At 35.4% G+C, this 12666-nt stretch overlaps 1 protein-coding gene and 1 pseudogene across 1 annotated transcript; both read right to left on the bottom strand.

The window, feature by feature from the left end:
• Window positions 1-3030: 3030 nt before the first annotated feature.
• On the bottom strand, window positions 3031-4062 carry LOC113740810 (probable serine/threonine-protein kinase PIX13). Its single transcript, XM_072046736.1, has 2 exons — window positions 3940-4062; window positions 3031-3789 (listed from the first exon to the last, which is right to left on the bottom strand). The coding sequence occupies exons 1-2, from the start codon at window positions 4022-4024 to the stop codon at window positions 3479-3481; spliced, it is 396 nt and encodes a 131-aa protein (XP_071902837.1). The 5' UTR covers window positions 4025-4062; the 3' UTR covers window positions 3031-3478.
• A 2189-nt stretch (window positions 4063-6251) lies between these two features.
• On the bottom strand, window positions 6252-12278 carry LOC113742578 (uncharacterized; annotated as a pseudogene).
• Between the last annotated feature and the right edge of the window lie 388 nt (window positions 12279-12666).

Here is a 12666-nt window from a genome sequence, read left to right on the forward strand (position 1 = left end):
GTGTCAAGAAATTTAGTACACTTGAAGAAGAGCTTATAAATTTGAGTTTAATCTTGGGTTTAATGTGAGGAGTTACTTATAAAAGGGGGAGATTTGTTATGGGAGGGGTCTAGAATCCAGTTTGGATGGTGGACTTTAGTGAATCAAAGTGTCAAGGAATTTTGGGTTGGCAGGAGTCTAGAATCCAGTTTGGATGACAAACCAAAGTGTATAAAAGAGGGAGATTTGTTATGGGAAGCATCTAGAATCCAGTTTAAATAGTGGACCAATGGTGAACCAAAGTGTTAAGAAATTTGGGAAATTTGAGGTTGGCAAGAGTTGAGAATCCAGTTTGGATGGTGAACCAAAGTATCAAGGAAGTTAGTAGACTTGAAGAAGAGCTTGTAAACTTGGGTTTAATCTTGGGTTTAATGTGAGGGGTTACTTATAAAAGGGAGAGATTTGTTATGGGTTTAATGTGAAGGGTTACTCATAAAAGAGGGAGATTCGTTAGATTCATGAGTAAATATATGTTCCGCGTTAGTTCAAGAGATGGAGAAAGAGTGGTTAATATATAAGTAAGGGTCAGCGACGTAATAGGTTAAACTTTTGGGTCAAAATTGAATTCTTGATTAACATATTTGGTTCTACATGTTGGGTTCTTTGATGGGAATCATATCATATAAGACTCTTACGATTCTTACAAAAATTTTCGCTAAATGACTTTTCTATATGACAATAACAGTGAATTGGGTACTAGATCTTGTAACAATACTAGGTTATCTCAGTGGCTTAAATGCTTCTCCTTCATTTGTGTATTCTGCCCTCAATGTGGACCTTATCTTGAATTAATGAAAATTGACATTTATATTTACCAAAAAAGAAAGGAAAAAGGAATGGAGGAGTCTTGAGCACTACTGATACCAAGTGGCCGACGGAAGCGAGGGCGGAGAGGGTTGGGGGTGGCAGAATACCAAAAAACAAAAAAATAGTTGATTTCAAGATTTGAGTTAACCACTGTAGCAGGTTCAAGATTTATCATATCATCCGTAATTTACTGAATCCTCTCAGGAGGTCTATATTTGTATGCGTTATTGGGTCCCATTTGACTCCTACATGAAAAGTGAAAGTGCTCTTGGATTTAATGGATTTATAACTAATTAATGATGGCATTGAATATTTTTGTAGTAGGACTATAGTTGGACACACTATTCTTCACTTTATTGTCATTTACTTTCCAAATATTTTGGATTCTTAAGGCCAATGATTACTTGTGCTAGTAAATACATTAAGAAACCAAAGACTTAAGAGGAGCTAACTTTTCTTCCTTTTTTTTTTCCTTTTTTGATTCGATTTGTTGTTAGAAAGAGCTAAGGTTGTGTTTGAATTGCAATTTTTTAAGAGTTTTTGGGGGATTACTATGGCATAATTTAAGATGTGATGTATGTGAAATAAAAAAATGATTGAAAAATGTGTGTTGATTTTTTGGAATATAAACTAAGAAATAATACATTAGTGTTGCAAAAAAAAATAAACTCATAAGAGACTTGTATTAAATCTGAAAATAAGCTTATGTTATTTATCCATCAACTCACTATTTATAGTGTTTACATGAAATAGACAAATAAAATATCCATCTAACAACTATCCTAAAAAATCTCAACAAAATATAATCTTCTACTAGCAAATCTTGACTAAAATATTTGTTAACAAACTAACATGATCTTTGGTTAACAAATATACTTACTCTTCTATTAACTAAATTATTCTAATACCAAATATAATCTAGTAAAATCTTTAGAAAAAGTTGGCATATTTCAATAATGTGTAGAAAAAATTCACGAAAAAACATAAATTTTTTGATAAAAAAATAACAATCCAAACAAGGCCTATCTAACTTTCCACTTACTTGTTCTAAACGTGACATATTTTTAGGCTAGTATACTACAAATAATTCCAAACCGTGAATTAACTAGTAATTTTTAGACTAGGATACTACCAATAATTAGCACATTTTTTTTTTTTGGTTAAAAGCCATCGTAGTAACTTTTGTACTTTTTAAAGCATGGTATAATGAGAAAGAGAACAAGACTATAAAAATGAAATGCCTATAACAAAAAAGATATAAACAAATATAGACATTCTATTTAATTAATTTTTAGGCCATGACCATCATGTACTGATCCTGAGTCTAAAAATTAAATAAAAGAACCTGCTGGCTCTTTTGTTTTTTTTGTGGTAGCAAAAGAATTTATGTTGTTACTTACCATTTGATTAATAGATTAGTTGTATCAAAAGTTAAAGAAAATTCTATAAATGTAAAGCAACTATAGATTTCTTGACTCTTGAGTATGACGAAAAAGAAGAGGATTTCTACATAAAATAAACTTGAAATAAGTAAACTTCTCCTGCCATTAGCCTTCATTTGATTGTTTAGGAGGGAGGGTTGGGTTGGGTGGTACGGGTGGAGGGAGTGTAAGCAAGAGGTCTCGGGTGTCCTCCCGCTTACACTGAAAAAGAAAAAAAAAAAGAAGTAAGCTTCATGCATAATCAACTTTTATTTTTTGACTAATCAAATGAAAAAGGAGTCTATAATCCTTTATATATGAAATGGTTTAATGAGGTTCAACAAGTTTGCAAAATAAATATTAAGCTTCCTAAGCATGGGCAGTTTAACCCTTTTTTTCCCTCCATTTTTACCTTATATCTTTTCATCTGAATCGTTGAATACCTTCACAACTAAAAACCAGGAAACCCATGGTAATAAAGAATAATTCCTTCTTGTCTTAGACCTATTTATGTTAGGATTTGTTATTTGCAAGCTTTTCTCTTAATTCTTTCCCTTATTTACTTTACCAAGGCAATCCTGTTCCTCTTCGTTCTATACATGACTGCATTTGTAAACTAAGAATATGCCAATTAGAAACTAGAAAGCCTCAGCCCAGGAGTATAAGCACTATATCAGGTTCAAGATTCATGATATTTTTCTTCACGTGAAATTTTCTCAATGTCCAACATAAGATACTGTGTAAAAGGATACTGGACAGTTGATATCTTCTCAATATCCCCAAATTTGATGTTAGGTAAATGTTTGAAAGCATCATCCTCAGGGTCTTAACAGAAGGGGTTAAATGTGCAATAACCAATCAACAGTTGAAATCTTCTCAACATCCCACCTGAATGTGATGTGTATTTTACAGAAACTTGGGCACAAGTGACTAATTTTCAATAACAATTTATGATAAGACTTCAGCCCCCAAGTCCTCCTTCCTGTAATTATGCTACTACAAAGACAAACTCTATACAGTTTCAAAGATGCGAAAATTTGGAAGAAACAACAAACAGCCGTATTAAGTAGGAAAAATGTGTGAAAGGATCTGTTCATTGAGAAAGCAAGATTAGGGCATTATATGTTGTGGGAGACAGGGTGGATGCCCTTCATGCCTGGGTTCCATGAACTATCTGGCACGTCGAAATCGTCCCAGGTTCCTTTGGCTCATCATTTAGCGGCTGCAATGTGTTCTAGTGCATCCACAACTTCTTTCATTGATGGTCTTGCTTCAGGATTAGAAGCAAGACACCTTAGAGTAAGCTGAGCCACGTCCACAGCAGCTTTTATTGGGTATTTGCCTTCCAACCGAGAATCCATCATGCTCGTTATCTTTCTTTGGTCCGATAAATGAGGCTTGATCCAATCAACCAAGTTGTGTTTCCCCTGCTGACGATTAACGTCCAGAGCCCTTAAACCTGTTAGCACTTCGGCCAATACAACACCAAAACCATACACATCACTCTTCACATACAAGTGTCCTGTTACATAAGAATTCCGCATCATTTTGACTCTTGACCCTTCGATTGGCATCTGGCTCAGACTTGATTTAAGCCAAACTAATCAAAACTTTAGCTTCTACTACTGCCATGATAACAAGCAAGAAGCTTAAAAGATCTATGTATGATTACCTGTTGCTATATACTCGGGAGCAGCATAGCCATAGGTCCCCATAACACGTGTTGACACATGTGATTGACTATCCGAAGGACCCATCTTTGCCAAGCCAAAATCTGATAGTTTGGCATCGTAAGACTGAAAACAGAATGTTTTGATCAATGTTGAAAGCAATGAAGCTTCCCATGGTTCAATCTCAAAACAGCATTATTCATAACAAAAAGTGGTATGTAACTAAAATTTTTACAGCAAGCATATGGAGTCTAAGAAAGAAATTTTAGCTTTAGCAGACAAATCAAGAAAATTTTGCATCCAATAAACTTGGATTAATAAAAAAATATGAGAATTAATGAGGTATATTGATCTAACTTAATGCCTTGAAATCTCTGTAGATAACTGGTTTCTTTAATGCATGAAAAAATGCCAGAGCACGACCAGCTCCAATTAAAATCTTAAGCCTTACATCCCATTGAAGTGGCTGAATAGAAGAGCCCCCTAAAAATATAAAAAACACCACGACACAAATTACTGCATGGTAGATCAATGCCTTAGATGATGCAAATACTGTTAGGATAGTAAAACTCTCACTTCCAAAGAGGTGATTCTTAAAGCTGCCCTTTTGCATATACTCAAAAACAGCAAACAATGCTCCATTATGCCAGCAGTAACCATGGAGCTTAATAAGGTTAGGATGAGAAAGCTTTCCAAACATCCATATCTCGGACTGCATAAAGAAATATAAAGAACCTTTTGAAGCAACTCAGGAAATGTTCGACATCAACACACAAGGTGAATTGTATCTATTCATAAATCACGAGGAATTGACATACATATTTAACAACGTCAACCACCTTTCTCCTTTCCTCTTTTAAGTAGAAAATGTAGAAGATATAGCAAACACTTTCTTCAGTAAAAAACTCATAAGCCAATCCACTAACATTCAGGTTCTATTAATGTAAATTGTTGTGCAACCTTGCACCTTCTTATTTGACCTTAATCATGCAAGTTTTGAGTATTCAGTCTTCATATTTAATTTTCTTCCCTTCATCTAATAGTGTTGTATTTTAAACTGCTAGATCTAAATTCACTAGCTGTAAGAGAACCATGCAAGGGAAACTTTTTTTTTTTTTTTTTTTTTTTTGTCCATGCTGAAGATGGATGATAAATGCTGTTTTCTTCATCAAAACTAGTATTGGAGGATAAAGAAGAACTCTCATCATAATCATTGAGAAGGTAGTAGTAAATCCTTAACTGCTTATTCTTATTATTCCTAAATTCAACCGGAATACACTTTCGGAAAATTAACACCAGTTAATTTATATACGAGGAAGTTATACTATTCTCTTTTGGGGTTTCATACCAATAATTGTAATTCAATAAATTCTTGATGTATCATTCAATAATTCAAATTTCTAAAATCATTAAGAGTTGATATTTCTTTTTGACAAATTGAACGATAAATTAATACTAATCATCAATATGGTATGAAAAAAGGTGCTCTAGAACTCCTTTATTATTCTTTCATTGATGATGATGACGAAGAAAAATGAAGGGATGGCCTTTCATTGATGAAGCAGGACGGTAAACAGATTTGGGCAAGACAGAAATTTTGACATAGACCCAACTATCAGCGAAGCCCATTTAGCAAAAGTTTTTGGGGGTTTTGGTGATAAAAACTTTGCATATTTGTGGGACAAGACAAATTCTTGAGCAACCAAAACAAGCGAAAGTCGATTACGCTTGAGGAATAAGTATCCCCTAAGGACAAAGTTGATATTTCAAACAATTAATTGTTTACGTGACGAGTGTTGATTGGCTTCTGACCCGATAGTAGGACCCAACGGACTATATAACTAATATATGAAGTATAATTGGGGTTCTTAATTTTAATTGAGAATTAATTTTCATCTCTCCAATTTCTCTAAAAAATTCTTCTCTTATTTTCCTCTCTAATGTGAAAATCTAAGGGTGCCAATTGAGTGTCAAATTTCTTGGACACTTAGGCCTCGAGAAGTTCTTTAATTTGCCATGTCAACTCTCCCCTAGATTAATGCCCATAAAAAAACTTATTTTTTTTAAAGAATTTAAGGTAGCCCTTTGGATTTGGATTTTGGAGGGTGCGATGTTTGCTTACTCGAATTTATGCACAAAATTACTTAGGTTTGACATTAATTATTTTGATTCCAATTTCAATAAGTGAAGTACCTAAGAACAGGATAACTATTTTGGGCATATATTTATTTGTGAAAAGAAAATAAATTTCTCAATATATAGTTAGATAATTCTGACTTTTTTTTTCCTTTTTTTTTGCGGGGATATATATACATACTTGGATGATATATTGACTGATATATTTATTGTCTGCATACACTTCAAATTATGCAGACTTCAAAATTTGAGAAAAGACATCTGCCCCCAAGTCCTCCCAGTAATTATACTACTACAAAGACAAACCCGATACAGTTTCAAAGATGTGGGATTGTGGAAGAAACAACAAACAGCCGTCTTAAATAGGATAAACGTCTGAAAGGATCTGTTTATTGAGAAAGCAAGATTGTGGACATTACGAGCTGTGGGAGATAGGGTGGATGCACTTCCTGCCTTGGTTTCATGAACTATCCGGCACGATGAAATTGTCCCAGGTTCTTTTGGCTTATCATTTAGCACATGCAATGTGTTCTAGTTCATCCACAACTTCTTTCATTGGTGGTCTTGCTTTAGGCTCAGACGCAAGACATCTCAGAGTGAGCTGAGCCATCTTCATTGCAGCTTTTATTGGGTATTTGCCTTCCAACCGAGAAATGAGGCTTGATCCAATCAACCAAGTTGTGTTTCCCCGGCTGGCGATTAACGTCCACAGCCCTTAAACCTGTTAGCACTTCGGCCATTACAACACCAAAACCATACACATCGCTCTTCACATACAAGCGCCCTGTTACATAAGAATTCTGCGTCATTATGACTTCTGACCTTTCGATTGGCATCTTGCTCAGACTTGATTTAAGCCAAACTAATCAAAACTATAGCTTCTACTACTGTACTGCCATGATCTCAAGCAAGAATCTTGAAAGATCTATGTATGATTACCTGTTGCCATATACTCAGGTGCAGCATAGCCATAGGTCCCCATAACACGTGTTGTCACATGTGATTGACCATCCGAAGGACCCACCTTTGCCAATCCAAAATCTGATAGTTTGGCATTGTAATACTGAAAACAAAATGATTAATCGACGTTACGAGCAATGAGGCTTCTCAAGGTATCATCTAAACACCAGCACTTTCATAGCCTAACCTGGTTGTAAAATGCTTTGAGGATATTGAGTATAATAAGAAACCTACAAGCTTTAGTAAATCAACTGTAGAAAGAACTGACTCACATCCAACAACCTTGCATTGGTCAAATATAGGACAACTGATGAAGTATCTTAATCTAACTTGCACCATCAAGTAGTATGTGTGAGGCCTTGAAATCTCTGTAGATAACTTCTCTCTTTGATGCGTGCAAGTATGCTAGAGCTCGAGCTGCTCCAATTAAGATCTTAAGCCTTAATTCCCATTGAAGTGGTTGAACAGAAGAGCCCCCTAAAGACAAAAAAGCACCAGGAAACAAATTTTGTAATCGCATCATTACCTTAGACGATGCTAAAATCTCTGAATTTCAGTTAAAGGATAGTAAACATCTCACTTCCAAAGAGGTGGTTGCCAAAGCTGCCCCTTGGCATGTACTCATAGACAAGGAGCAGCTTCTTATCCTCCCAGCAGTAACCAAGGAGCTTAATAAGGTTGGGATGAGAAAGCTTTCCAAGTATGCATATCTCAGTCTGCATGAAGAAATTTGAGAGAAACTTTTGAAGCAACACAGGAAATGAGGAAATCTTCAAAATCAACACAGAAGGCGAACAAAATCTCTTCATGTATCATAAGAGTAATTGATGTATATCTCCAACAACGTCAAAATAATCTTTCTAGTTTCCTCTTTTGAGTAGAAAAAGTAGAAGATATTAGCAAACACTTTCTTCAGTAAAAACTCAACAGCCAATCCGTTAACATTATTAACATAAATTGTTATGCAACTTTGCTCCACTTATTGGAACTTAATCATGCAATTTTCAAATATTCATTCTTCATACTTAATATTGTATTTTCTGTCCTACCAATTAATATCACTGTATTTTAAGTTTCACTGCTACACCTGAATTCACTAGCTGTTCTTTACACTGCACTCCCCCTTGGGCAAAGGAAACTACTGTCAATTTTGATTCTTTCGATCCTCTGAGTATACGCCCATGACAACCTTAACTGGCATCACCAATATATAGCATAACTTATGCCAAATTCTGAGTAGGTCTAATGCATTAGACTCTCTTTGTATAATTGCTATAAGCTCTCAAATCATCAAGATGAATGATTTCATTTTGGAAATTTGTTGCAGGCAACTTGGTCGATTAAACAAAACTGCTTTAGACAAACAACTGGTACTTATTCCTTTTTGTTTTTCACAGGGAAATGATACAGTGAAGGAAAAGACCAGCAATGAATTATTCCAAGAGAGGTGGCATCACAAAAAGGGCAAGCTTTATTCCAGCCTATTATGTACCAGTATTTTATGTGCTGAGATAATTGATTCAGATAAGAACAGTTTGCAAGGAAGAAGTAAGCAATCACCAACTAAATCCAAAAAGACTAGAAGTCGAGTTAGTTACACGTTTAGTGTATCACCTGCCACTCAAACCCTTGAAGACTTTCAGGATTCATCTTTTTAACTGCAATAACTGATTGAGTACCGCCCTTTGATGTTGACTTATCATGAATCAAACCTTTGTATACTCTTCCAAATCCACCTTCTCCCAGCACACTATCACTTCTGAAATTTTTAGTTGCAGCTATGAGTTCTTGGAAAGTGTAAACTCTCAAGTTTTTGCGGTTAATGATGTCCCAAATTGGATCAGTCTCCTCAATTATTGGGGTCTCTGAAAATGTTGCATTAGCAGATCCCTGTGATGTACCTGCCCAAAAAGCACTTGTAATTGACCTTTGTCATCGTTCAATGAATTCATACTTAAAAACTTGGGGGGTAGGTGGAAGAGAAGGGAGGGAAAGAATCTTTTGTGGTTATGTTTTATATATGATGCAATCTGATTCAAAGAAGTTAAAAGAATATAAGGTAGTCTCTAATTATCCCCAGACAAGGCAAGCACTTGGAACAGGAGGGACTTGAGAGGAAAATAAAATAAGAAAAAACTAATTCTTCAGTAAAATAAGAAAAAACCAGTTCTTTCAGAAATATAGTTGTACCAAAGATCATAAATTTGACCAAAGGAACTATGTCAAACATGCTGGGACATGTCTCATACCAAAAAATGCTTACAGTTGGCAAAAAGTTCAACTTATGTTGAAAGAATTTCAGTAAACACACAGACAACCTCAGCAAATATGTTAATGCAAAAATATAACAACCTAACGATTCCAGTTTGAATTAACTAGTTTCAATTGTCCAAGCAGAAAGTAGCAGGAAATACAACCAAATTCAGGCCTGCTCAGAGAAGAGCTCAGGCCCTAGTTTTAGAGAACCTACCTACTCCAGTCATTCCTTCAGTTGCTCTTGTCTTTGCCACTGTGCTAAGTACACCATCAGGCCATGGGCTTTCACAAGTAGAGAACGTTACTGACTTAGGGTCTTCCAAAGCTTCAAGTATACGTGGCATTACAGGCCGCTTAGAAGGCTTGGGATTTAGGCAAGCCATTGCAATGATAGCAACCGCCCACCATTCAATCAACTGATCCTCATTCACTTCTAAAGATGGATCCACAATGTTCACAAAGAGTTCCTCGTCATAAGTACTGATGTAAGGCAAAATGTTTTCCATCCCAGCAGTGATGCTCAAATCATTGTGATCACCAAAACTGGGATAACCCGTGACTAGTTCAAGCAAAACCTTTCCAAAGCAATAAACATCATAGGCACATGTTGCATTCAATGAACCTGGTCATTTAAGTTAAGATTTAGACTAAAGGCATGGTGAAGTATGTATTTTCTTATCTTGCTTAATCTTTAAAAGCCTTTTCTTACCAAACATGTAGCTGGTCTTAAGCAAATGAAGAATTTTGAACCAAATAATAATAAAGCTAACTGGTGATTGTTCTGTGTGGATACCCAATCTCTCAAAGTTTTGAACTTTTTTGCTATTCCCATTGTTCATTTTTCTTTACGGTTTCAACTTTCAAGCAGCTGTTCACGGTTCAGATTTATGGTCCGCCAGTTTTCTATTCTTCTTCCCTTCTGAATTTGGTGTGTAAGATGTAAGATTGAACTGAAAATCAGAAGCGAATCTACCATTTCTAGATAGTGCAAAGATAGGGAAAAAAAATGAAAGAACAAACGAACGGTTTCTGAAATAAATTTCATATACCTGCATAGCCTCCTTCAGAAGCCCTGAATATAAAGAAAAAGGAGTATTATCAAAAATCTCAAATAATTGACATTAGGTAAGAATTGCAGTTGCAACTCTGCAGATGATAAGGCATGATAGATTTGATTAACTAAATACTGTTGTATGCTTAAACAAGAGAATCCGGCTCTAATAAAGTAACATCTTTAGCTTCTTTCTTAGATTAAATACATCAATCACTAACGCCACCCCTGGTACAGAATTTATGTGCGTGTTGTTATTCCTTTTATGAGTTCAAAGAGATAAATTACAATGTCAAGGCTTCAGCCTCTGCAAGAAAATCCTCTGATGCTTGTAGTCAAAGTCCAAAGTTTTCTCAATTACAATTACTCCATTGATGAAAAGCTTCTTGTACTCTAAATATTTTCATTCCAAGGATCCACTTGATTATGTCATTAAACTCTTCTCAAGACTAAAACATGGCCAAATTAACATTGCAGAATATTAATCACTAGACACTATATCAGGATAGAATTTAAGAAGTATCACAGGAATAACAAATACTTAGAAATATCACGCCTCAAAATACTTACTTTGACAACCGTAATAACCTTGAAATCCTGTTCTGATTTTTCTGCTTTTTCTCAGTACAGACCTCACTAAGCCTCCCTATCCATGCTTCAAAGTTTTCATCAATAAGTATGCTGCGAGCTTCAAAATTTCTGTAACGATTATATCAAAATCATGCCAATTGACAAGTGAAGCCCATAATGGAATGCTCAAAGTTAAAAAATGACACGTGAGGAAAAAAAAAGGAATGAAAAGAAAATGGAAAAGCATTGCTCCAACACTATTATGCGATTCACGTGCAAAAAGATTCCAAAACCAAAACTGGACAGCCATCACTTTACCATCAGGTGAAGGGCTGTAAGGTATTGCCGCCCAGTTAGAACCTCCAATATTTTTTGTCCTCTAAATTTGCATTTTATTTATGTCAAGAGGCAAGGCTATAACATGCCAACAAGCAAGATTCTTGGGTTTACCTATGAACAAGGGGTGGAACACATTCATGATGCAGATAACACAAACCCTGTGCAGCTCCAGTCGCAATCTTCAACCTCGTAGCCCAACTTAATGATGTCGATTTTTGACAATCAACTTTAATGCCATCCGGGGCAATTCCCCTATAATTCAAACAACTGGACAAGTCCTTGTTAAGCATGTATTTGTAAACCAGAAACGTGTTATTGCCATTCTCAAAGCAATGCCCCAGAAAAGGAACTAATCTAGAATGAGAAACCTTGCCAAGAATTTCCAATTCATTTACCAAGTATGAAGACACTGACAGATCAACCTTTTTAACAACCACCTGAAGCCCACCTTCTAAAACACCATAAAAAAGATCCCCAGAGCGGCCACGCTTGATGAAATTCGATTTACTGAAGTAATCGGTGGCTAGGAGGATTTGATCATAAGTAAAAGATTTCCCAACTGCTGGTAATCTGGAGGAATTGTTGAAAGACGAAACTTTGGTAGAAGAGGAAGCGAAGTTAAAGGAGGAAGATGATGATAATGATGCTGAAGAAACATCACTTGGGGTCCTAAGAGCACTCAGCCGGAGCTCCTCTCTGCGAATAGTGGCGCTGACTAGCCTTTCCCAATTGTCGTACACTGCTGACATTCTTCATCAATAGTTTACTACTAAGGTACACAATTTTTCGAGGATCATTAATGTTGTAATCATTAGTACGACATAATCAAACTCTGATATTCTCATTCCATTACATACTTTACATACAACTGAATTATTAGTACTATATCAGAGACTACTAGTCTAACTCTATGATGGAAGGTGAAGAGGAGGAAATGGATCTCTTTCTTCGTCTCGTGGACTTGATCGGTTGACTTGGCTGACTTGGGTCCGTGGCAAAAAAGACGAAAAATTTATTTCTCATCACCTAGTGGTGGATGAAAACGGATTCTTTTTTTTTTTTTTTTTTATTGCAAAAGTACAATGGTATCAAAAAGTTGTGTTTATGTTTACACATTATTGTATTAATGTTTGCATTAAATATTAGTATCTACATTTATTGTAGCAATGTCTACATTGAACCATATATTTGAAATTAATAATTCACAAAATGATTGGTCCACACCTTGTATTAAATATATAAGCACAGAAAAATTATTCCCAACACCTCGTAGCCTTGAACTATTAGAATTATAATCCTTCATTCACGCATTTTAACAAACAAGGCATTAGAAAATACAATAAATTACGCTCTCAATGCCCTCTACTAAGTACTAGAAACTAGAAAATGAACCGCAGACTCATGCAACCCTTTACAA

This window comes from Coffea arabica, chromosome 4e (assembly GCF_036785885.1).
Source record: "Coffea arabica cultivar ET-39 chromosome 4e, Coffea Arabica ET-39 HiFi, whole genome shotgun sequence".
NCBI classification, from domain to species: domain Eukaryota; kingdom Viridiplantae; phylum Streptophyta; class Magnoliopsida; order Gentianales; family Rubiaceae; genus Coffea; species Coffea arabica.